A 27,428-nucleotide genomic window follows, 5' to 3' on the forward strand; every position below is an offset into this window, starting at 1 on the left:
AAAGACATGTCTTCCTCTATTTTAGTTACTAGTTTGTTAAAAATAGCTAAAATTTCTATTGGGCAGAATCATTTCCAATAGTTTGATTGTACTAACATCTTTAACACGTCTTTGTCGTTTTTCACTTTTGTTATTTCATATTAAATTTTCTAAATACTTAGCATGGCCTGGTTGTCGTAAGAACAATCGTCTAACCAACTATGATTCGTGAATTCCATAAGGGGGAACCCCTATAGGTGCAACTTGCTTGATTAAATCCTTGAGTTTGTCCATGCTACATCTGAGTTGTCCATTTCATGTCAGTTTTGTTAGTGAGACATTTATTTTTTAGAGAGTGTGCAAATTATAGAGTGTTGTCAATTTGGACTATGATTTTTCCCTTGTAACTAATGCAGTAGATGTCCATTATAATTTTCAGAGTGAAAAAAGAGATTCGGAGTTGTACGTTTCATGTCAGTTTTGCTAGTGAGGCATTTAATTTTTAGAAACGTGTGCAAATTGTAGAGTGTTGTCAATTTGGATTGTGAGTTTTCCATGGTAACTGATGCAGGAGGCGTCCATTATGATATTCAAAGTGAAAAAAAAAAGATTTTGAGTTGTCCATTTCATGTCAGTTTTGCTGGTGACACATTTATTTTTTAGAGACATGTGCAAATTGCAAAGTGTTGTCGATTTGGACTGTGACTTTTCCCTTGTAACTAATGCAGCAGACATCCATTATAATTTTCAGAGTAAAAAAAGAGATTTTGAGTTGTCCATTTCATGTCATTTTTGTTGGTGAGACATTTATTTTTTAGAGACATGTGCAAATTGCAGAATGTTGTCAATTTGGACTGTGATTTTTTCCTTGTAACTAAAGCAGCAGACGCCTATTATAATTTTCAGAGTGAAAAAAGAGTTTTTGAGTTGTCCATTTCATGTCAGTTTTCCTAGTGAGACATTTTATTTTTTAGACACGTGTGCAAATTGCAGAATGTTGTCAATTTGGACTGTGATTTTTCCCTGGTAACTGATGTAGTAGACATCCATTATGATATTCAAAGTGAAAAAAAGATTTTGAGTTGTCCATTTCATGTCAATTTTCCTAGTGAGACATTTTATTTTTTAGACACGTGTGCAAATTACAGAGTGTTGTCAGTTTGGACTGTGATTTTTCTTGTAACTAATGTAGCAGACGTCCATTATAATTTTTAGAGTGAAAAAAGAGATTCTGAGTTGTCCATTTCATGTCAATTTTTATAGTGAGACATTTATTTTTTAGAGACATGAGCAAATTACAGAGTGTTGTCGATTTTGACTATGATTTTTCCCTTGTAACTAATGCAGCGGATGTCCATTATAATTTTAAGAGTAAAAAAAGAGATTTTGAGTTGTCCATTTCATGTCATTTCTATTGGTGAGACATTTATTTTTTAGAGACACGTGCAAATTGCAGAGTGTTGTCAATTTAGACTGTGATTTTTCCCTTGTAATTAAAGCAGCAAACGCCGATTATAATTTTCAGAGTGAAAAAAGAGATTCTGAGTTATTCATTTCATGTCAGTTTTGTAGGTAAGACATTTAATTTTTAGAGACGTGTGCAAATTGCAATGTTATCAATTTGGACTGTGATTTTCCCTGGTAACTAATGCAACAGATGTCTATTATAATTTTGAGAGTAAAAAAAGAGATTCTGAGTTGTCCATTTCATGTCATTTTTGTTGGTGAGACATTAATTTTTTAGAGACATGTGCAAATTGCATAGTGTTGTTAATTTGGATGTAATTTTTCCCTTGTAACTAAAGCAGCAAACGCCCATTATAATTTTCAAAGTGAAAAAAGATATTATGAGTTGTCCATTTTGCTGGTGAGACATTTAATTTTTTGAAGCAGTCTAGTGTAAATTGCAATGTGTTGTGAATTTCGACAGTTATGTTACCATGCCACCTACCACATTAGAAGTGGGTAAACTGAAAATTACTAACTTAAATTTAAACATATAATTTATTTCACTACGTAAAGTGATCACTGAACATGGACATAAGACACTACATGAAAACCTCAAACCAGAAACAACTAAGACATTAATCATCCATAGATTACCAATCCCATTTGAATATTGTTTCATGGGATGAAGACATGTTACTTCCTTTGGGCCTGGAAGAGGAGTCAGTATCAGTACCATGATTTTTGACCCAACAACTCTCGTATTCATCTGATAAGTCCTCAATATTAGAGGTTGAGTCATACTGGTTGCTTGAGGGGTTATTATTGTCACAGATTATGGCAAATAACTCCAGAAATGGTAGTGATGGGTTGTTGTAAAAAATCTTGAACATTTGTCGAACGTCAACATCATCTCACAGAATAAAAGATGTGTACATATAATGTTGTCCTGATTCAAATATAGGGCACTGAAAGTGGTGCACGATAATTTTTTAGAACATGGGCACTGAAGCATTGTTTCAAGGGTCCAAATCATAATTTTTTCAATTTTGTGATCCTATTTTAAGGTGGTTTTCCATGGAACTGGTGCACGATATATATTTTTTTTGGATTCTTTGATGTTCAAATCATAGTTGGAAGGGTCCAAATCATAGTTTTTTCTATTTTGTAATCGTATTTTGAGGTGGTTGTCCATGGAACTGGTGCACGATATATTTTTTTTGGATTCTTTGACATTCAAACTATGGAAAAAATGTGTCATGGATATCATCAATGTGTTGGACATTTATTTTAAAAAAAATACAAAACATGGGCACTTAAGCATAGTTGCAAGGGTCCAAATCATAGTTTTTTTCAATTTTGTGATTCTATTTTGAGGTGGTTGTCCATGGAACTGGTGCACAATATTTTTTTTGTGGATTCTTTGACGTTAAAACTATGGAAAAAATGTGTCATGGATATCATTAATGTATTGGACATAATTTAAAAGAAATACAGAACATGGGCACTTAAGCATAGTTGCAAGGGTCCAAATAATAGTTTTTTCGATTTTGTGATCCTATTTTGAGATGGTTGTCCATGGAATTGGTACATGATATATATTTTTTGAATTATTTGACATTCAAGCTAAGGAAAAAATGTGTCACGAATATCATTAATATGTTGGACATAATTTAAAAGAAATGCAAAACATGGGCACTTAAGCATTGTTGCAAGGGTCCAAATCATAGTTTTTTCGATTTTGTGATCCTATTTTGAGGTGGTTGTCCATGGAACTGTTGCATTATATATATATATATATATATATATATATATATATATATATATATATATATATATTTATTCTTTGACGTTCGAACCATGGAAAAAATGTCTCACGGATATCATTAATGTGTTGAACATAATTTAAAAAAATGCAGAACATGCAGAACATGGGCATATAAGGTCTTTCATGATGAAACCGTTACAGGGGTACTTAAACATAGTTGATCCCATTGTCACAACATTGCTACTTAAACATATAAAGTCTTTCATGATGAAATGGTTACAGGGATATCATTAATGTGTCGATTACGTCACGGATTTCTTCCTTCCTGTATGACTGGTTCTCCCACGTCATGATCATGTTGTTGTTCTATGTCAGTATATTCAATGTGTCACTATTCCTTCAACCCATTGTCCAGTTAAAACATCATTGTGTTTGTTTTTCAAGATATTAATCCACTCCGCATGATATTCCATCCAGTCACTGTAATGATTGTCTCGCATGTCAATTTGGTGAAGTCGATCAAGATTCATGGGATCAATAGGGATATGTTATTGTAGTCCAAATTGTAGCTTGACCCAGTTTGTTCGATGTCATTCCATAATCGGAAAACAAATAATTGCAGTACATGCAGATCAAATCTCCATGTCTTTGTATGCATGTCTCGATAGGTGTTCTTCAAATCCTCCATATAGGACCCAAGAAAACTGAAATATATGCTAACAATGCAATATTAGTAAATGTTAATATGTACATATCGATGGTGCAGTTCATGATAGTATTATACCTCATAGCTTTCCATATGATCTATATGAGATCTATATTCGACCGAGTCACCATGAGGTGTGGCCCGATATTCTAATCTACCACCACTCCATCTGAAATGTAAAAGATACAAAACCAGGTATTCATTGTAATGTTATAATACGCGTCAAAGAAATTAAAAATTTAGATTTCGCTATATGTAAATAACCTTTTAGCGAGTGGATAAGTTGTTTCAGGTCGTGAGACTCTTGGTGCAATAAAAGACATGCGGTACCAAGCCCATGACTGCAATAGTATGGCACAACCACCCATAACTCTACCAACCTTCGATGATGCCCGACGTAGTTCTCTGTACAGGTTTGCTAAACAAGTTGAACCCCAACTATATTTTTTTATGTTGTTCAAATCACGTAATAAGTTTAAATGCATTAGATGAACTCTATTTCCAGATTTATTAGGAATTAAAGCACTGTCAATCATGTACACTATGTAGGCTCTACACCTACATTGTAGTTGGTGTATTGTTGGTTCTTCAAGCAATGGTGCACGCAAGATGCTCAACAACCATGTCAACTTTAGTGCAGCTCCCTTACGTGCATTTTCTGGAGGGGCGTTCCTTAGTAACTCGCTACATAACTCATCCCGATGTAAGAAACTAGGTTCAGTAACAACCCAACCATCGACTCCAATGCCTAGATGCAGTGCAACATCTTCGAGTGTGATGGTGCACTCACCCCATGGCAGGTGAAAGGTGTGTGTTTCAGGCCTCCATCGTTCAACCAATGCAGTGATCAATGCAGGATCAATTCTGCACTGTTTGATTAGGGCAATATGTTGGAACCCGATAGACAATAATAATGGTACAATTTGTGGTTCTGGTTCAGGTATTGTATGATAATATGAAGTGATTAAGTTGTTAATCATGGTACGTGAATGGTGAAAATGTTGATGATGCAATAGAGGTTTATGAGTCATGACAACGATGTCTAATGGTAAACCGAGTACAAATGATATAAAATTTGAAGTTGGGTGATGAAAATGTGGTATTGACATGCACCTCCCATTTATTTATCATATAAATTGTGTTGAGATTCCAAAGCACATTACACTTTATCTCATTGTAAGGCATCGAGATTCCAAAGCACATTACACTTTATCTCATTGTAAGGTATCGAGATTCCAAAGCACATTTTTAATTTGTCTCATTCTAATGCCTCGAGATTTGAAAGCACGTTAACTCGAATGTGCTAGTGTCACACATTGAGATTCTAATTCACGTGAATCATGGACCCGTCATTGATTGTATATATAAATACACCATATCACCAAAGACTTTGCCTTGTTGCTTCAAATTAAATTATGAGAGCAAACAAAGAGAGCAAGCAAAATGAGGTCAAAGCCAATTTGTGCGTACGCTTATATAAATGGTGAAATCATTCAAAGTTCAAGTGCAAATGCATTTTGCAGAGGTGACAAGACAAAATTGTTACCGTTGAATCCAACAATGACGCTGCCAAACATAATCACCGCAATACAGTCATCAATTACAGATAATGATGTTACACCTATAATTACTGCACTTTGGTATCGTTGTCCTGTATATGAATTCAGTGGTCAAGTTCAATATAAGACAATTCAAATTATTGAAGAAGAATGTGTTTTGTGCATGTTTCATACATTTGTGAATATGGAAAGTGTAATATGTTTGGAACTTAAAGTTGATGTTTATAATTCATTATCACCTACTCAAGTTAATGACCTAAGTTGGCCCAAGATGGAGCAGAAGAAGGACAATTCCCTAAAATTAGAATGAATAATTTAACATATTTTTTTGTTGTATTACGTTTAAGTTTTTCTCAGTCTTTATTATAGTTGTAGTTGTTGCATGCTTTGAAGTTGTTATTTTCAATTTACTTCAATAATAATAGCCTACACATGCATGATTTCAGAGATGCGGAGCAATGTCCTACCTAACCCTCACATGCACCGACAACCCCATTAATGTGTGGTGTTGCACACTTTTCACTTACATGCGTATGTTTACCCCATTAACATGGTTCTCAACAATCCGCGTGGGCTCAACGCGCAATGCAAAACACTATGGTCAACACTCATGATGCAACAGACAGCCTGTGATGTGAACCTTACTAGGAGCGGATCGCTTGATATAGGTTACAGAGTTTTGGACGACACCACTTCCAAAGAGGGAAGATAAGTCAGGGTAGATGCCACAAGGATTATCTTGATAAGTCCGAGATTGGTTCAACAAGGAACCCAGAGAGAAATTCTCACAAAATTTTATCAAATGCCAAAAGTTCCTTCTATTGAAAACGAAATCAATACATATAGTCTATTTGAACAAAAAGATAGAAATAGACATAGGCCTTCAAATCAGTTTCGGCCAAAATGACAACCAAAAAAATAGAAATATAAAAAAAACATTTGGCATGTGCCTTCAAATTATTCTGGGCCTTCAGCAACAATTAAAATTCTTGGTAGTGCCTTTGCCTCTGGGCCTTCATCCTTCTCCACTTGGGCCTTGTTAAGTATGCATGATACCATTTGTTGGATGGTATCCATTGATTGTTTGGTCCTACTCCTGGTCATAGGTCCCTGTATTTGGACAATTTTAGGATTCTCATCATTCCCTCCTTCTTGGAAAGCATTTTCCCTCAAATGTTCAAAATCATCACCTGCAACAAATGAAGTCAAGTCAGCAACATTAAATGAAGAACTTACTCCATACTCCCCTGGAATATCAATCTTGTAAGCATTGTCATTGATCCTCTCTAGTACTTGGAAAGGTTCATCTCCTCTAGGTTGAAGTTTGGACTTCCTTTGTTTAGCGAACCTCTCCTTCCTCATGTGTACCCAAACCCAATCACCTGAATCATTCTATTATGTTAACACAATTGATTCGGAAAATTAACAATTGCCTCCCAACTTGAGCAATTGAAAAATTTGCTCAATTGTTATATCGTGTCCCTATTTCATTTCATCAGGGTCAGACACGTTGTATTTTAGCACAACTACTCGACAATGACGATCTCAGAGGCGCGATGGAAACAATTCTCTAGAATCCACAATTGAATTATACTGAATTCTATGTTATTACTAACCTTATTTCTCAACCACAACCACCATCTCCACAATAGTCATGTCCACAACTACAACTACCGTCTCCACAACAATTACCGTACAACAGCCTAGACCTCAATGATCCAGTGTCCTCATACAACAACCTTGAAACACAATACGCCTATGACATTTATACTTCATACACACAACTATTATTTGAAAATGATTCTTTTTTTGATGCCCAACAAACCTCCTATAACCAACAAAATCATTCTTCATCCCAATTTACGTCACTCTCACAACAACCACAAACATAAAACCGAAATGAACATCCTATCGCTAACAAAGATCCCATTATACGATTTCATGAGGAAAACATGGATGATTTTAGTGAGGATGAGGATCAACAATTCCTTGATCACATCAATCACCAAAGCGATGACCAAAGCGATGACGAGGGTGTTGGCGGACCAATGACACCTCCGTCACCTCCATTGCAATATCACCAACCTATGTGTCCAGTGGACTTGAACCTTGACCACCTACCACACTACATTGATCGGCACCATTTTGTTCAGCAACAACATAATGTACAACCACCAACTTGTGCACTCAAGGTTGGCATGGCCTTCGATGAAAAAACACAATGTATTCAAGCAGTCAAATAATACAACATCAAAATTTGATTGCATAACAATACATTCGAACCAGAGAAGGCTAAACTTCATGTGTAAATCATATGAAAATGGTTGTACATGGAGCTTAGGTGCATCCAATTCAAAGAGGCATAAGAAATGGATTATCAAGAGTATCAGAGGTCATCACACTTGTCTCGTGCCAATGTCATCGACAACTCGACAAACACGTCATAGCACAAATCATCCAACCAATTGTCAAAACAAACTCAACTGTCTCCATGAAGACATTGATTGTAAAGATCAAAATGTTCATGAATTATACCTCATCCTACAAAAAGACATGGTTAGCAAAGTAAAGAGCGTTGGAGATGATTCATGGAAACTGGGAAGAATCATATGCCAAGCTGCTAAAACTTTTGGGAGCTTTGCAATCTTGTGTTCCCGGGACTGTGATCGCTGCTCAAACAAAATCTATGCTTAAACTTTACTTTGAATCAAATTTCATAACATAATAGATTGATTGAATATTTACCCATTACGCATACATGGAGAAGATGCACTGGCGACATCCTGGGGATATCCGTGCGAATAAGCCAAGTGCAGCTGAATGGCTTGATCAGTTACCCAAAAATTTTTGGGTACAATGCTTCGATGAGGGAAAACGTTGGGGTCATATGACTAAAAATTTGTCTAAGAGTTAATTCCATGTTCAAAAACACCCAGACCACCTAGAAGGTTTAGGGTAATGTTACGATCTTAAAAGTGTGATTGTAGTGAATATCAGGTTAAACACTTACCGTGTTCTCACATCATGGATGCCTGTAAATTTGTTAATATTGATCCGATGAACTATGTGCCGCCACTATTCACTTTACAACACATTTTTCACGTCTACGACAACTCCTTTGGTTTACTGCCACACGAAATAATGTGACTAGCAAGAATATGAAGGAGATCGGTGGGGTCCTGATCAAGGAGAAAGAGGACTGCAAATGATCGTCCGATTTCAACTTGCATTCCTACTGAGATGGGCGGAGAAGTAAATGAATGGGAAAGAAGAAAAAAAATGTGGAATTTGCCGGCAACAGGACCATAACAAAAACAATTGTAAGATGCTTTCATCTTCAGTTTTTTCTTAAACAATTTAGGGTGTGTTTGGTTTGCATTTTCATTTTCTGTTTTCATTTTCTAAAAACTATTTTCATTTTCAAAAGATTAGAATTCTGAAAACATGTTTGGTTTGACTTCTTGTTTTCTGCTTTCAAGAAATAAAAACACTGAAAATGCATTTTCAAAAGGAAATGTATTTTCAAATTTGATTAAAATTACATTCATTGCCACTGCGTTTTCATTTTACCCAAAATGAGGTTCCTGGTTTCAATTGAAAACACTGAAAATGAGATTTTATTTTTTCCAATTTTTGGTTCGTTTGGGAAAATATTTTCACTGAAAATGAAAACAGAAATCCAACCAAATACATTTCCATCACCATTTTCTATTTTCAGTGAAAATGAAAACATAAAACAACCAAACCAAACACCCCCTTAAGTATTTTATTTATAATGTAATATAATGTTCTTCTATAAATAAATTATTAAACAAAAAGTATTATCATTTTAAAAAAAATCTAATGACATAAACAAACAAATTATATTTAGTAAAATAATAATATTAAAAGTTTTAATTTTTTTATTAAAGCAAAAATATTATCAAACAAAATTCAAATTTTTTTTAAAAAAACTAAAATGTTAACTTAAAAAAAGTCTTATATAAATTAAATAATATAAGAAAAATAATTATATTTAATAATATTATTTTCTTATTAAAAAATTATTTTAGTAAAAATTTATTTTTAAAATCAATTAAAAATATATTTATATAATATAATATTTTATTATTTTAATAATTTAAATTAAAATGAAATTTAAAAATAAAAATTAATTAAAAAAAAGCATTGTACAGAAGTCGGGGTGACCAATCCTGACTTCCCAAAGATGATGAAAAGTGGTGTAGTTTGGGTATTATTTTGTAAATAGGTGTATTTTGAGCAAAAACAAGTTGTTGGGTGAGTAGTACAATTGTACCGTAGGCAAAATTTGCTATTTCTATACTAACTGGTCAAAACAAAAAATACACGAGCAAATCTCTTGGGTTCTAAAACTCCAGTATGATGCTTTGGATGAAACAACTATTAGATGGCATGTCAAGTTCTCAAATTTTCAATTTGGTCTGGTTTTGGTCAAGTCAAACTCATAAATGTATTTTAAAACAAATCCATTTTGATAATAAAATTTTATAAAAGAGACGTAGAAGGATCAATCGCTCTTGAAACTTGTGTAGTGATGGCACCATGTTACTCACATTTGTTACTTCGTTGGGTATTCACTGTGACACTTGAAGATGTTGTTGTCCTACTAAATGATATTGGATTAGTCTATTTCTGAAGTTCCAATTGATAGTCCCATAATTGACATGGACAAGGATATGAAATTGTGTACAAATGGTGGAACGCTCATGGTGTTATTATATTAATCCTTCATGTAATCGAGGTTTGAAGCTACCTCTACAATTTCAAGATCCACCAATGTAGCTTCTACAATTTCAAGATCCACCAATGAATATTGTTGAACGAAGATTGGGAAAATGAAGAACTAGAGATACCATGAGTTCAAAAAAGGGAAATCTTTTTCCACAAAGGATAAAGGAAATTTCTTGCAATTTTAGAGCACTCAAGGGTTTTTCTTTTTCAAAAAATTAAAAAAAAAATCAACTTTCTTTGGTTTTCTAGTGGCATACTCCTACAATTTTTTGAATTATTCATATTAGTAACTTACCCAATTCCCTATTCAACGAAGGAAGTCTAACTCAATTGATTGAGTAGGATATATGAGTGTTAATTCTTAAGAATAAAAAAAAACTAATTGGTCCAACTTGATACGTTGATTTAGGAATTGAACTTTCAATTATAGTTTGTCCAACTTGATACTTGAATACCAATCAGTGATACTTATTTTTTAACTATAATTTAAAGTTCAACGCCTAAACTAAAAATATAACAAATTTTCAAATCCTAGTTATAAAATAGAAAAGTGTCGGTATCAGGTGGAGATATGTAATGTCCATACCACCCTGTCTAGAAAATTTTGACTTAAACCCAACCTAATTTGATGGGCCAAACAAAATCTTAAACCCAACCTAATTTGATGGGTCAAACAAAATGAATTGGGGAGTTTTTTTGTGCACCAGACATATTCCTTGTGCACCCAGCAACATTTCAAAATTTCGTAACTACCCCTGCCTTATAACTTCTTCTTCTTCTTTATTTTCCTTCTTCACACAAAATTTTTTCTTCTTTGTCTTCACCTTCATTCTCATGAGAGGTTATCGTGAGAGGTGTTTGTTCGTTGTTGTGTCCACTTTGGTCGAGGTGCATTGGTTGCAGTGGTTCGTTGGCAAGTGGTGGTTGTAGTGGTAATGGTGGAGGTAAGGTCTACAACTTCGATCTAGTTTTTTTCATATAAAACTTATGGATTGATAATCCGTAAGTTATATAAAATTTATAGATTGATAATCCATAAGTTTTATATAACTTACAGATTAACAATCCATAAGAAACTTACAAATTGCCAATCCGTATGTTACTTACAGAGGAGGTATTTTTCTCAGACGTGATGCACTCCTTAGAGTTATTGTTTCCGACAGAGATCTAGCATTGATGAATGCAGTGAAAGCTATTTTCCCTGAGTTCCCCAATTTGTTGTGTCAATTTCATATTGATAAGAATGTGAAGGCAAAATGTCAAGCCTTGGTTGGTCAAAAAAATGCATGGAATTATGTCATGGAAGCCTGGGGGAGTTTGGTGGATTGTCCTTCTGAGTAAGAGTTTGATGAGTGCCTTATGAAGTTTAAATTGCTTGCTCACCATGGCAAATGTTTGTCGACTATGTCAAGCAAACATGGTTGATTCCCCATAAAGAAAGATTTGTTAAAGCCGAATAAGGTGATGCATTTAGGAAACACAACAACTAAGCATTTGTTGTTGTTAAGGTTTAGGATTTAATAAATAAAAATATTTTTTTTTGTTTACTTGTCTGTGTATTTGATATGCAGGGTTGAGTCTGCTCATTGGGCCTTAAAGAGACTACTACAAAATAGCCTTTGAGACCTATGTAGTGTTTGTAAAGCCATGAACAACATGATCACGCTGCAACACACCAAAATTAAGGCATCTTTTGAGACAAGTACACATGTGGTTGGACATGTTTTTAAAGTTACCTTATACAAGAAACTACTTGGCATGGTATTAAGGTATGCTTTAAATCAGATTGTTGCTGAGTTTAAGCGTGTAAGTTATGCTGGTATTGACAGTTCTCATTGTGGATGTGTAATGAGAACTACTCACGATCTTCCTTGTGCATGTGAGTTAACTAGATATCTTGTTGGTAGCATACCTCTCAGCATAATCCATATGTTTTGGTGGAGGCTAAGCTTTTCAGACCAAGTGTTATCTGAGCCCGAAATCAGCATAACCAAAGAGATTGAAACCATATCCAAATAGTTTGAAGAGCTTGATGTTTGTGGCAAAGTTACTCTAAAGAGTAAAATTCGGGAAATTGCCTAGCCAGATGTAACCTTTATGTGTACTCCTCCAGAAAAGGTCAAAAGAAAAGGTGCTTAGAAGAAATTGATGACCAAACATAAAAAATCAACAAAGCGTGATCCGTCTTACTTGGAGTATGTTGATGCATTATATTCTATGCAAAATAGTAATTTTTCAGTCAAATGTAGTGTGCCATCATCTGAATAACCAAAACCAAGAAGGACCATGATGATGTTGGATTAATTTCATCCATACATTCATAATTCCATTTAAAACATTGTCGATGTCAAACCTAATGGTAACTTCGGATATCGTGCAATTGTTGTCTTATTAGGTATGGGTAAAGATTCATGGTCTTTGGATCGTAACCATTTTCTTAAAGAACTTGCAAAATGGTCTGATGGTATATCAACTTGCTTGGTGGCAGACAGATTTGAGGAATTAAAGCAGTCCCTACTTGTTGAGGGATTATCCATGGTATATAAGTTTTTTGTTATGTTTTGATGGATTGATTTGGCTTTAAATAATTGTAATTAAAATTGTTACATGCAGGTTACCATGGATAAGTACTAACATGGGATATGTGATTTTATCAAGATTTCATCAAGGTATAATGTCATCCTTTTTCCTCTTTCTCTTCAACAAAGCATGACATTTTTTCCTCTTAGAAGTCAACCACCAACAGATTGTTCTGTACATCGCGTTATATGTATCAGTCATGTGTATGACAATCATTTTGTTCAAGTAAAAGCATGATCATCTTGTTTGTGTAATTTATGTAATAAAATGTGTTATGATATTTTGAATGTGTATGTCCTTATGTAACAGGTATTTCTAAGAGACTGTTGTCCCTTACCACCAGTAGTTTTGTTATGGTCTACACATTGTCATTATCAAGCAAAGCAGTGGGCTACACCATATATTAGTAGAATGCATCAATATACAAATTTGATGAGGTTGAAAACAGACTTTGTTGATTTAGGGGAAGATTGAATATTTAGTCACTGTTAAGCCTATATTTGTAACGTACATAGTTGTGACATACTTATGCGATTGTCATGTAATATGATAATTAACACGTGTTTCATTGAAGGTTGATATAATTATATATGTTACTTAATTTTCAATTATGCAAATAGTCATATTAGAAAAAAATGAAACGGTATATAACTACTTAAGTTTTAGTGTTTTTATTTAGGGTTATTTGACTAACTAGATTGAATTAGGGTTTAGAGTTTCAATGTTTTTGAACCATGTATTTAGGGTTGAGGGATTAAATAATTTGGTTTAAGGTTTAACATAATAATGTACTTAGGTTAATAATTTAATATTCACATACTACATATACAAAAATAAATAAACATTTTTCAGTCATATTGCATGCATAATGCATATAAAACCTAAAAAATCCTAACAATCTTCATGTGCCTGCCATGCGCCGCCTTCGTCTCGATCAAACATATACATTCCCTTGCACAGTCACACCCGTGACGATCCTTAGGCACTCCTCGGTCACTGTGTATGCTTTTGTTCCTTTAGTGACTACCCTTAGGTTGATCAAGCGTTTCAACCTTTCTGTTATTGCTTGGCAAGCCTCCTACGACATTGACAATAAGGTAAAAAGTAAACACTTAATGCATGACACATAAAATGACTAACAATGCAAATTTAAAATACATTATACCAGTGCATGTCGAGGCATGTCTTCATCAACAGGTGCAACTACAAGTGGTTCTGGCATAGCTGCTGCGACAATCGGCTGCTAAAGAGGATCTAGTTCAATAAATGTATCATTGTACACCATGGGTGGATGTCTAGGAGGATCCCCAAACTGTGTCGGACTCATGAAGGGATGAGATATCATGTAGAACCACTCCATGTAATATGTTGCACACTGTCCAAGCGCAACACAAATCTGACCCACCAGTGCAAGGTATTTAGAAAACTAAATTCATCTATCAACAATATCCTCTATAGATAAAGATGGAGCAGCAGGGTGTGAAGGAATGGTCTACACATAACCAAACTACTACACAACCCTCTCTGATCAATGTATGATAATAGATGGACGACATCTGATATATCCGAAAAATAATAAAATCAACTCAAACTCTCTAAATGCATGATGGTCACCATAAGGAATCCAACACACAACATCAGATGTCAATCTATCCAACCGCTTACGATACGTCGACACTAGTAATGCCTTCCTAGACTTTGAACGACAAGCATGTGGTTTCCTCTCATGATAATCTTCAGTAGCAATGGAAGAAGCAACAGTAAGAAAATGTTCGTAGATCCAACACTGCACATATTTAAAAATAAAAAAAATTCAAAACAATACTCAATATAAACTACAAAACTAAAAATTAAATTTAAAAAATTATAAATATATGTAAAAGTGCGATATATCCTGCAAGTTGCCTAGCAATTTTCTTTGACGCATCATTCAAATTCTCATACATATGGACCACTGCAGCAGCTCCTCATACATAGCTTTCAGTTTGGTTGACAACCGAACATGTACCCCATGGCATTGCAATGTCTCATCTCTTGCTTCTTATGAACTGACTTCAAGCAAGTCAACTAACAGGTCCACAACTTGGTCTACATGAAGAGCCTCAAAGCTATGGAAGGCGCCTGTAATGGGCAGATGAAGCAATGATGCCACATCATCGAGGGTGATAGTCACATTTTCTATCGGAAGATGAAAACTACTCGTTTCCTTATGCCACCTCTCTACAAAAGCATATATAAGTCCCCTCTCACCAATGTCCAAGGAACATGCAATCAGAGGACTTAATTCTGTGACAGCCACTATGCTTTCAAACTCTGAAGCAAGCCTTCCAAATTTCTCTATCTTCCTTCCATGGGAGGACAACTTCAACTCAAAACGTTTCTGAAAATAAAAATTTAAATTATTTCAACTTGAATAAAAAATAATGAAAATACAATTTATTTTACAAAACAAATATCTTTCTATTCCAAACTGTGACTGCCACATGATGAACATAGTCCATCAAAATTGATATATCATGGGTCCACCTGAAAAACCCTAGGCATCACCAACTACATCATCAACAACAACCTCCTGAGGCAGGTCATGGACCTCGTCAGCTGCATGATTCATATGCTTAACATCCTCAACAACAGTTGCAGCTACCTGTTACCTAAGTGCAGATGTTATCGGCCTTTGCCGCTAAAGGGCTTCATTCGCAACACCATTAATTTCTGCCCTTAGCACTCTTCCTATAACCTAGCCTAAAGCTCGATACAATCCTCTGGTTCTAACCATAATCTACACATTTAAACAGTAATAACAATTAATGTCATCGTTCAAATAATAATTAAGTTTCATAAACTAACTATCAAATTGACTAATAAATAAATTTAATTGAAAATATTTAATAAATTAAAATTTAATATTAATATGTAAATATTTAATAATTTTTTAATTAAATTTTTAAATATTTTTATATATTCATAAATCAATATAGAATTTTTTTAAAAAAATATTTATAGACTTCACTTCTCTAATTCTAGTAAACTTAAATATATGATAAAAATCTAAGTACAATTTTATTTTTTTATTTCTAATAAATAAGTATTTCATTTTTTAACAAATTAGTATTTAAATACTTTTAAATAATTATAAACAAATGAAAAAAAATATATTTATACTTCCAAAGACTATTTATATAAATATTTAATAATATTAGTGTAATAATATTTATATGACTATATCAATAAACAAAAATTATCATCTACAAATTTATATTTTCTAGTTAAACTAATTTCTAAAATATATACTTATAAAAATTTGGAATTAATGATATTTAAAAAAATTATAAATAACTATTTCAAATATCAAATATTATTAAATTGCTTATATTTAAAAAAACAAAAATATTCACACATTTTTTAATAAACTAATTTCTTAAATTATTTAGGTATTGAAAATATTAATTATTAAAAACCAACTTAAAAAACAAATATAATTAATTAAATAAAAACACATTAAAATAAACAACAATATTTAATTATAAATTAATAAATTAAAAAAATTAAATATACATACACATTATATGAATTTTCAATCCATGAAATGTTAATCCGTTTAAGCCAAGGATTATAGAGATTGTCAATCCATATAATCCATACGAATTTTCAATCCGTAGACACAACGAAGCGACGATGGAGATGATGCTCAGAAGTCAACATCAACAGTGGAGACACTCATTGGCAGCACGAAAGGAGGCCCGGCAAAAACAGAGAAGGAGAACTAGAGAGGGAGAGAGATAACTTTTTAAAATTTTAAGTAAAAGCATTTTTGCCACTTCACTTAAAATGTTAGGTGCACCAACAATTTTACTAGGTGCACAAATAGAAACCCGCTTGTCATCCTCATTCCAAAGGAATAGCTTCCAATATGTTCACAGCATGGTACAAAAATAAACATGAAAGTTTCAAGCCTAATTGACTTTAATGCAGACTCAGGTTAACCACGTTTTGAAATGCTCAACGCAATGTACAGAACTACAACCAATCAATGATCCATATCAAGAAGCGATGACAGCAAAAAATAACTCTGATGTTTTACCATAATCAAGAAATTCATACATTGTATGTTGCTTGCTCCCAACGAGTACTCAAATTAGGAGGGTTTAAAAAATGGTGCGATCGACGGCAATGAATAAAAACGGCACTTTGATTTGTAATAACCAGTTCAGTTACATCTGAAACAGAATGCTCTAATGACATTATAACTTGTAAATTGTTAATATGGATGGTAATATTCTGCTCTACAATTCAAGGGCTGCAAAGGTTCTTTAAATCCTCCTCCTTAGCATACCAATTTGGTATTATTTTGGAAACATGAGGATAAAGATCCTTGTAGGAGTTCCTAATTGTTCCTTCTGCAACGCCTGTGGCAAGTGATATATCTGCATTAAGACAAGATGTCAGAACCAGACACATGAATGAAATAGCATAGCAACGAGAGGAGTTTATCTATCCGTGGGAATTTGGATTAAGATACTCATTTCATATCTAATTTTAAACTTCTGCCTTAAAAAATGAAATTTAAGAGACAAACAAAAATCCCATTCACATATTTTGTCCTCCATGCCTTAACCAAGGAATTGAGTGTCACAAACCTTTGAGAGGCTTCTTATCATCAGAAAGCTGAGTTATGATGTATATAACTGCTGCAGCAATTGATATGGGACTCCTCCTGACAAATAAAGAAAGATGTTATTAGTATCATCAGAAAATAATCATAATACCATATTTCTCTGAAAATGATGAAAGCTAAAACAACTTGGATTGGATTACACATGCAGAGGGCAATGCAATTATTTAGGCCATTAAAATCCAAATCAAGTTGGCACGCACTACATGGTATATGCAATACAACCCTCTCGGTCTTGACTTCTTCAATGAATGCTACATCCTCCTCAGTTTCCACTTGATGCAAAAACATATGCTATTTTTTCATAGCAATCCTAAGAGTTCCCACTTCTTACACACATGCCACCGATTCCTCAGTTTCCACTTCTCACCCAGTGCAATCATCATGTAAAACCTGCAGGTTTCTAATCCATAATCTAACCTTTGACCTTGTTCTCCAAGGAAAACAGGGAAGTTTTATACGATAGCTAATCAGTAATTTAGATGATAAATTATACCCTAAGTTTAAGTTAATATCCTAATTTCATAGTATCACTAACACACTTTAGTGTGTCAACTGTTGGCACCAAGTTTCACACAGAAAAATAAGTGTTTGGTAGTAACTAGACATTCATACTAGTATCAAAGTGTAATCGATATGACAAACCAGAATTCAGCAATGAGCAGTCTATTCAAAAGAGATATGAGCTAAAGACTAAATATACCTTATATCAAATTCTTCTGATTTCTGCACAGCTTCCTGAGCAGCTTTAACAGCTTGATTATTCATACAAAGATTAGAACAGAATCGCCTCTGAAGTTTGAGATCAAAATATTGTCAGTGACATTAATGAAATATAGTCAAACTTTAGACGAATTGGCTTCACAAATATGCGGACCAAAATAACAAGATATGCTTGAAGTCAATAAAGAAATCTCACCATAAAGTCCCCTGCATGTATTGTACCCATCTCCACAGCATTACCATTCTCCAAACCCAGTTGTTTTACTATGTATTCTTTTGCTCGGCCAATTTCCTTCTTTGTGGCCCCATTGGCAACAGAGCAAATTTCTAGTTGAAATCCATAGGTTCAGGGAAGCTCATTTATATACAGAAAGATAAAGGGAAGCATCCAGATGTTAAAAGAATCATAAGCAGTACCCTTTACAGTACGAGGTTTGTCTTCTTGTCGGCAAGCGATGTAGAGACAAGCAGCCAATAAAGCATCTTGATTTCTTCCTCTACTAGACTTTTGATCTTCAACCCTCTTATATATCTCATTTGCCCGATCCTTCACAGCAATTGTAAGAAATAACATAAGTGAACTTATTTTAAAACTAAAGTAGAAGATAAGAAAGAAAAATTAAAATGAAGGTCTCAAGATTAAATCGAGACAACGAAAGGATTATAAACTGAGAAGCTTGACAAGACATGAGGGCTGCCAAAACATGATCAAATCCTTTTTCCACATGAATTTACAAATCCATACTATTGCTTTACAGATATCTTTATTTCAAACAGCATGCCAACAAATTCAGGAAAAACCTTCAGTTTAAACCCACTCATTTTTCCAAAAGTAGACTTATATTGGGCTCTGAATACTTCTGTTCCATGGATCAAGCATCATGAACAAGGAGCACAAGAAATGCCCCTGGCCTAGAAGAAGATTTTAATGCCATGAGGCAAGAGGTGCCAAAAAGCACACTATACAATTAGGTGGATGGTACAATTTCAGTTTCAATAAACTTTGCATTCAAAGCTTGTAAGCCTAAGCCAATAGTAATGATCACATGCAATGCATACAGATATGCAAGTAAATGAAAATTGTTTTGTAATCAAACCTGACACAAATGAGGGATGCAAATAAATGTCCTCTTATAAACAATGCAACTGCTTATTTTTCACCAAAATAGCCTTCAAACATACAGCCACGCAACTTAAGGCACAGTATCCCCCTTGTGCAATGACCTCTCTAACCTCCACACAAATTCAACGTGTGACTCATTTGGATACAATACAATTTCAGCAAACTTTTGATTTAAGATCCAAACCTTAATCCTAATCACAACAATCATATGCAGTGGATACAAATACACGCAGTTTTGTGACTCTCCCGTCATCTCCTTCATTCCTGCTTATTTCACTAAACTTCACAGTAAATCTTATCAATATGGCGTTGGTTTTTGTGGTATATTGGGATACATCGGAATGATGTCATTTTCGGTGATACGCCAAAAAGTACAGATCATGTCTTTGATATGGTTAAGCTTAGGTCGAGGATGTGGGCTAGAGTAAAGGTACAGGACTTTAAAGTATCATTATACAATTGGTCTCTACATGTGAAGCTAACATTAAAGCAATTCTCCTGGTTTCTGTTTTAGTGGTCTGTACATGTTAGAGGGTATGCATGTTGTATTGGCCTGGATGGGAAGGTTGCTGATTACTTGTAGGGGTTTGTTCACTATGTGCATTATATGCAGTCGTGCACTTTCATAGTGTTGGGAGGATATCTTCCTCTGGTTTTTTGAGAAGCATGTTTATAGCCTAGTGTATTGGTTCTAGGCTCTGATATAGGAATATTCCGTATTTGATTTTTAGGTGGATTTTGTAACTGAGATATTCCTGTGCCTTCCATCAGACACGTCTTGTGTTTATGGAATTATATATATATATATATATATTATTCCTTTGGCTTCTCAAAAACAAACTTACAAGACACAAGCTCCCACAAATTAAACCCCCATATCATTCTGCACACCCAAATGGCTCACAACACAACTTCAGCAAGCTTTGCACTTGAGGTTCAAACCTCACCCACAACAATCGTTATACACATTAGACACAAACAAATACGCAGCTTCAAGAACCTTGTCCGGTAGTAGTAGTAATAATAATAATAACCCAAAAACAAAAAGAGAGGCTAAAGAAAGCAAAACAAAACTGTCCTATACAAGACATTCCTAAGAAAAAGTAAAACAAAAAACAAAAAACAAACAATCACAAGACATACCTTGATGGTCGCAACTAGTCCCAACCTGAAAAACCATCAACCTCATCAGTCAATCCCTCAATCATAAACATTACAAACAATTACATTTCACAAAAAAAATTAAATAAAAACTTGCATCAAAAAACAACATTAATCTTTTTTAAAAAAATTTATCTCGCAAAGCCACATTAGTTAGTCCACATCAATTAACAAAGCCGCGATCATCATCATCACTCCTATCACAATTTTTTTCTTTTCAATTCCTTTTAGTTTCAATCCGATCTGGATTGTAACCCTAGGTGAGGAACGGACCTATCGGACATGGTGGCGATGGTCTTGAAGGCTTGGATGAGGGCGCGATCGGGGTTGGAGCCGCGGTTCTGCCAGCGGCCGAGGGAGGAGGAGAGGAACTCGCCACCGCCGCCGCCGTTGGGCTTGGCGATGACGGTCGAGAGGCCTCCGTCGGTGAGGAGGGGATTGGAGGGCCCACCGACACGGTTGGGGTCGTTGTCGCCGGACTCGTTGGCGAAGGTGCGCCACTCGGAGGTCTCGTCGATGGAGTGGGATTCGAGGACGAGGCCGCACTCCGAGCACACCGTGTCGCCGGCGGAGTGGTCGAACACCACCTCCGTCTGCCTCTTGCAGTCGCTGCAGAACGCGTCTGACATGTTTCTTTTTCTTCGCTTCTTTCACTCGAATGCAAAGAGGAGAGGAGAGAGGGTCTTTGTACTCGGAGTGTTTTTATGAGAGAAAGAGAGAGAGCCAACTACCGCAGCGAAGAGAAAATCTTCTGCGTTTTCGGTATTTATAGATGAGGTAGGTTTATTCATTATTCGGAATTTCCAATTACCTTTAATTTAAGGAAAATAAAAATTTATACCAAGGATATACAATTTCATGTAACTGTTTTTCATCTCTATATTTTTTAAGATCATTTTATCTTTATTTTTAATAATATTAAAATAATAACAATAGCTAACCATCTTTAATTATAGAGTTTAAATCTGATCACTAATCAAATTAGATAATCACTCAATAACTACTCTTTACTTTCATTAAATAATTTTACCTTTAAATTATTTCTTCAATTTAAATTTTTCTTTTAATTTATATTAACTTCTCACTATTTTTATATTATTTTTTTATTCTATTATTTTTTATTAATGGTATTTAACTTTTACTTTTTTATTATTTAAAAAGTTTTAAGAAACATAGAAGACCGCTCTTCCTCTAATAATAATAATATAAGATAAAATAAGATTTTTTTTATTTTTACATAATTATCTAATTACATCTCTTATCATATATGATATTTTTTTTTATCTATGAGAATTGACGTGATATATTTGTTGACCTTTTATATGAGGGAAATTTTACAACCCTAATCTATGTAGACACATATTGTAGAGACACCTGATTTAATGACTCCATGTCATGTATTGGGTTTTTTTTACCAATAGGGGGCTATTTTGCTTCTTTTTTTTTAATTGAGGTCAGTTTTAAATAATTTCCCAAAAGGAGGTAACTCGTAACAGGTGTTACGACGTCTCGTGTTATGACTTTTGAGTTAAAAGTTATAACACCTTTTACGACTTCCTTTTTTATTTTAATTGAAATCATAAATAATTTCACGACTTCTATTAAAAAAAAATTTACGACTTTAAAGTCATAACTTTTGTTTTGCTTGTAAGACTTCAAAGTCATAAAACTATTTTTTTAAAAAAAATTGAAATTTTTTTCGTTTTGTTTTTTTATAAAAGTTTTAAATTTTTTTATGGTTATTTTATTTTGGTTTCTAATTTTTTAAAATTGTAAAAAAATATTTATTTAATTGTCAAATAAATAATTTTAATTTTACTTGTTAATAGTTTTATTTAATATGGTGTATATTTTTTATGGTTTTATTTTATATGTTATATTTTTTTAATGTTTTATTATTTAAAATATATTATATTTTTTTAATATTGTTTTATTTAAATTTTTTTGTTTATTTAAAATTTAGATAATCTATTAATAAAAATAAATACTAAAATAAAAACACAACATAATACATTAATATAAAATGAACAAAACAAATTAAAGAAAAACATGAAAAGTAGAAATTATATTAGTCATCTACTTGTTTGTATGGATAGTTAATATGATTATGTCATTCACTTCTACACAATGAGCATTTCTTAGGCCTATTTGGAATTGATTCGTTCATCTCATTATGTATTTGAGTAGTGGTTGGTCTTTCTGGCGTCTGTTGTCGTTTTGAAGGATCAGACATAAAATGTAAACCTAAATATTGAGGTCATGTGTCTTCACTTCCAAGGGAATGAAAGTAATGCTGATAAACTTTGAAAATGTTTTCCAACTTGTATACAGGGTTAACAAAGTCATCATAATTTAAATTGTAAAAAGCACACGTTGCAATTGCATGCGAGCAAAGTACTCGAAGTACTTGAAATTATCCACAATCACACGATAATTCATTCAATTTGATAGTGTATGTCTTTGCTCGCCGACCAAGCCGCGTATTTGTAATTTCTTAAACCTCAAACTCCCCTGTTTCTCGAACATACATGCAAACATAATGCGAGGTAGCAATATGTTAATTTTCTTGCATCATGACATATACTTCTTTAGAGTACCTATGTCCTGCCTTTATCATACTCATGATTTTCATGTCATTAGTAACAAATGAATCATTTATTTTATTAAATGTTTCATTGACTAAGGCAGTAATAGGTAATGCTCGGGCTCCTTTCAAAACAAAATTCATACATTCGGCAAGGTTGGTAGTCATATGGTCATACCGTTTTCCTTCATCGTAGGCCTGGGTCCATTTACTCTTGGGAATTTGATCCAACCAATCTGCTGCTTGTGGAAACTCTGTTCGCATTGCGAGCAACTTTGTCACAAATTGTAGTTTCCTCATCTCATATCCTATGCCAAAAGATAAAACAATGAATAATAAATATAGTGAATATTTAATAAAGCAAGAATATGATGCATGAAATGGGAAGAAGCATACCCATATTGATGACTTCTTTTAAGTCAACATTTTTAAACTGTTTGTTGAAATTTGATGCAATACACAGACGAAACATTTGGTCCATTCCACCTAATGCGTTCTGATTGTAAAACTGCTAGCAAATCGATTCCCCTGTCTGATATGATACACAAATTTGGTAGTGGTGTAACATATCTCTGTAAATAATGTAAGAATCACATCCAAACTTCTTTGGTCTTGCTTTAAGAAATTGCAAAAGCAAGTGGAAAATTGTTCCTACTACCATCTTGTCTGATGATAGTCAACAAAGTACCACAATATTTGCTAGTTAAAAATGTCTCATCTACTTGCACAATTGGCTTGCAATATTTAAAGCCTTCAATGCATGGGTTAAATGCCCAAAATACACGATTAAGAATCATCCTAGGAGACTCATCCTCACCATCCTCCATTGAAGATGAAGTTTTGTATTTTACTATGGTATATGGTACAAAGTGTTGAGCAGTTGTCAACCATACAAGCAGGTAATTGTATGATTGTTCCTAACTTTCAAATGTCATTTCAAGGGCTTTTTTGTTTAGTTGTCCATGCTTTTTGTATGAAACAGTCTAACCAAACCGTTGTAGCATGTCTACAATCAAGATTTTGATTTCAATACCAGGATTTGTTTTTGCTAAATGAATAATATTATGAGCAATTACGAAAAGTTTAACCTAACATGATCTTGATATATGAAAGAATTTGTGCAACTATGAATACCGTTAATTTCTTCAACTCCTACCTCTTGCGTATTTTGTTGAACGATACTCTCGCCCTCCAATAACATCCATTACCATATTGACTACACATAACAACGTACTTGTCACTCTTGTTATCGACCACATTAAAATTAAATGAATTCATAAAATGAAATTGTTTAATGGAATTCATAGCTGCTTGTTTGGATTCAAATGTCAAGCCTTCATAAAGGTCATTTGTACTAGCACCCCCTCTATTTTGATAAGGATTTGAGTACTCTTGATTTTTTGAAAGTTGGCTACTTTGAGTTTCAAATATGAAGATGACTCACTTTGATTGCTTGGTTCTCCATGTTCATGAAAATCGTGTTGTTGATCGTTGTCATTGAAGTCACTAACATTATATCTTAATATGGGTTCTTCGCTAGCCATCTGTCAAAAAATACAAAAGTAAATTATTAGTAAAAATGTAAATAATTTAGTGTATCTATCATTAAATAAAAAACACCAAACCAAGAAAAATTGAAAAAAAAAATACACACTTCTAGTAAAAGTCCCCAATTTTTTGTATCTAACGCTAAATAAAAAAATATATACCGATAACACTCTAAGTAGAAAGTGAAAATGAGAGAACCTTTATTTTGATTTAGATGCAAGGTTGTGTAAACGTGAATTCGAAGTGTGAAAGAGACCTCCTTTTATAACTTACATCATAGTGAACAGTTTAATGTATATAGTGAATACTACTACTACATCATACGTTTGTGTCAATAAAAATAATAATAGCTACCATAACATAATGTAGTGTATAACTAATTTAAATTTCTAAAACCCTAAATTAATATTAACTTAACAGTTATAATTTATTAAATGACTAAACCCTAACATATTATTATGTAATGAATTATTTTAACTTGTAAAACACTAAAACAAAATTAATTTAACACGTATAATGATTTATCTAACTAAACCCTAAATTACATATAAGTTAAATCTTATAACTGATTTAAAATTATAACACTGTAATATATAACATATTTAAATATTGAAAAAGCAAACAGTGAAGTCGTGAAAATTTCAACGACTTTTAAGTCGTGTGTAAATTGACGACTTCAACATGCTGAAAACTTGTCCAAAATGTGCTGCTCATTTGGGCATTTTTCGTTGCAGAAAGCTTGTATAATGCAGACCATTTGGTGCAGTAATTTGGCCATTTGCAAGTAGTCAATATGTCAGTTAAAGTGCTGGAAAAATGCATAAAAAACTGCACCATTGTGGCCTTTTAAGTGAAGCTGAAATAATGCAGTATGTTGTTCAAAGGACTCGAATTTCCTCTTGCACAAAGGTGGTCTCATCCAATGACCTAAACAAACATTCCCACCAATTAAGTGAGATTGATATGTGTCATATTTGATAGACTACATATGAATGAGGTTCATCTCTTAATTTTGATGAGTTAAGTATTTTTTTGTTTCCTATTCGAACATGTGAAAATAATAATGTATGTGTTGCAGTTCTTGTGGACTCTTTATGACACACCAGAAATAATGTCATTAATTAATGATGTTGAGGTATCAATGATTGTTCGGGTAAAAGTTCCTCTCACATGTTCTGCAATTATGGAATGACATCCAACAGATAGGGTCATTAGACAATTTGGATTGCAACAAATTATTTCAGATGACCCGCCAAACCTAGATCAACTCCATGACATAGATATGAGAGAGAGAGAGAACAAATATTTTTTGGCCTCACCATCATCGTCACTAGATTGCCAAATGGAATCATTGGAATGATTATATTGTTCACGGTGAAATGGACCAAGGTATTTTGCATGAAAATTCATAATACATGCAATGGTATATACGTCGAACTAGACGATATATATTGCGTGAGGGAACACTATCTATTGAGGTTGTAAGTTTAATTTAGAATTTTAAAAAATTATTGATATTATGATTCATTATTATTTCTAACTTTGTAAATCTTAATTTACAGTATTATCATGGTCATCACCAACATCAATCATATGTTGAACCCAATGTACCTCCAGTGCATGTTTTTGGATATATGCCCCAACATCATCCATCACAAGCATAATATCAATTAGCAGCCTTCTCTGGATACGCATCTCAAGGATGTCAACAAAGTTTTCAACCATTAGGGTTCTCATCATATATGCCTCAATACTCATTTCAAGTTCATTCTACCTCAAATATTTTTTATGGACCCTGTCATACCCTAATTTCGTCCGGGGACTATTGCTTGATGGCATACAACCTTTAATTGACCGCTTCAAAGTACTTGGCACCCTTTGCTGCACAATATGTGAAGTCCCGAGACGTGCCGGAAATCAAAAGGAAGTATTGTTACGCAATCCGTGAGTTTTCGTAACTTTTTCGAAAGCTAAAAAAGAGTAATTACATGATCCGTAAGGTTCCGTAACCTTACGGAAAGAAAATAAGTATCGTTACGAAATTCGTAAAGTTTCGTAACATTACGAAAAAAGAATCACCAAAAAAGTAAAAGGGGGTGTATTTAGTAAAAAAAGGGGATGTAAATAGCAACTAGGCCCACTTGGGCCTTCCAGATTCTTCCTCCAGAAGGTGGTTGCTTCTGGAGGAAGCAACCTGGCTCACCTGGGCGAGCTGGGTGGCAAACTCCTCCCCTATTTTGCTATACATAGGGGGAGGAGTGAAGAAGAAAAAGGTTCAGCCTTCTTGGCACTTCGTATTCACTTGAAATTGCTGAGGATAATTGTTTCCGTGAAGAAAATCCAAGCCGAGGCACTTCCGTAACGTTTCCGTGGGTAATTACGCGAAGATTTTCAACCGTTCTTCGTCATTCATCATTCGTTCTTCATTGTTCTTCGATCTTCAACCGGTAAGTACCCCAAATCGAGCTTTTCAATTCATTCTATGCACCCGTGGTGGTCCCCATTTGTTTCGTGTACTTTTATTCTCGTTTCATTTACTTTCTGTACCCCTTTTTGACGTGCTTCAGTCATTTATTTAAGTCATTTCTCGCCTAATCAAAAAATAAAATAAATTTTCACTGATCATTTGATTTGTAATATCCGTTAATTTCTGTTAAAATGAAATCCGACCGTTCGATCGTGCCGTAACCACGTTGGAAATCAAAAAAAGAGGTAAAATAATAATATAATAATCAAAAATACCTTTTAGTAAAATAAAGCAGAAAAATCAATTGGACGTTTCTCTTTGGGATTTCTCTTTCTTAATTGAATTGACTAATAACTAAGG

The 27,428-nt window shown here is 33.8% G+C and overlaps 2 protein-coding genes across 2 annotated transcripts; both read right to left on the reverse strand.

Annotated features, from left to right (window-relative positions):
* Positions 1–3,825: 3,825 nt before the first annotated feature.
* On the reverse strand, positions 3,826–6,820 carry LOC102668683 (protein MAIN-LIKE 2-like). Its single transcript, XM_006589909.1, has 5 exons — positions 6,649–6,820; positions 5,483–5,550; positions 4,164–4,768; positions 3,978–4,068; positions 3,826–3,897 (listed from the first exon to the last, which is right to left on the reverse strand). The coding sequence occupies exons 1-5, from the start codon at positions 6,818–6,820 to the stop codon at positions 3,826–3,828; spliced, it is 1,008 nt and encodes a 335-aa protein (XP_006589972.1).
* Positions 6,821–16,961: 10,141 nt separating this feature from the next.
* On the reverse strand, positions 16,962–21,098 carry TFIIB1 (transcription factor TFIIB). Its single transcript, NM_001251414.1, is given in 7 exon segments — positions 16,962–17,214; positions 17,428–17,504; positions 18,166–18,254; positions 18,382–18,512; positions 18,603–18,732; positions 20,452–20,476; positions 20,743–21,098. Coding segments are annotated over 7 exon segments (942 nt in total). The 3' UTR covers positions 16,962–17,080.
* Between the last annotated feature and the right edge of the window lie 6,330 nt (positions 21,099–27,428).

Source organism: Glycine max, chromosome 10 (assembly GCF_000004515.6).
Source record: "Glycine max cultivar Williams 82 chromosome 10, Glycine_max_v4.0, whole genome shotgun sequence".
NCBI classification, from domain to species: Eukaryota; Viridiplantae; Streptophyta; class Magnoliopsida; order Fabales; family Fabaceae; genus Glycine; species Glycine max.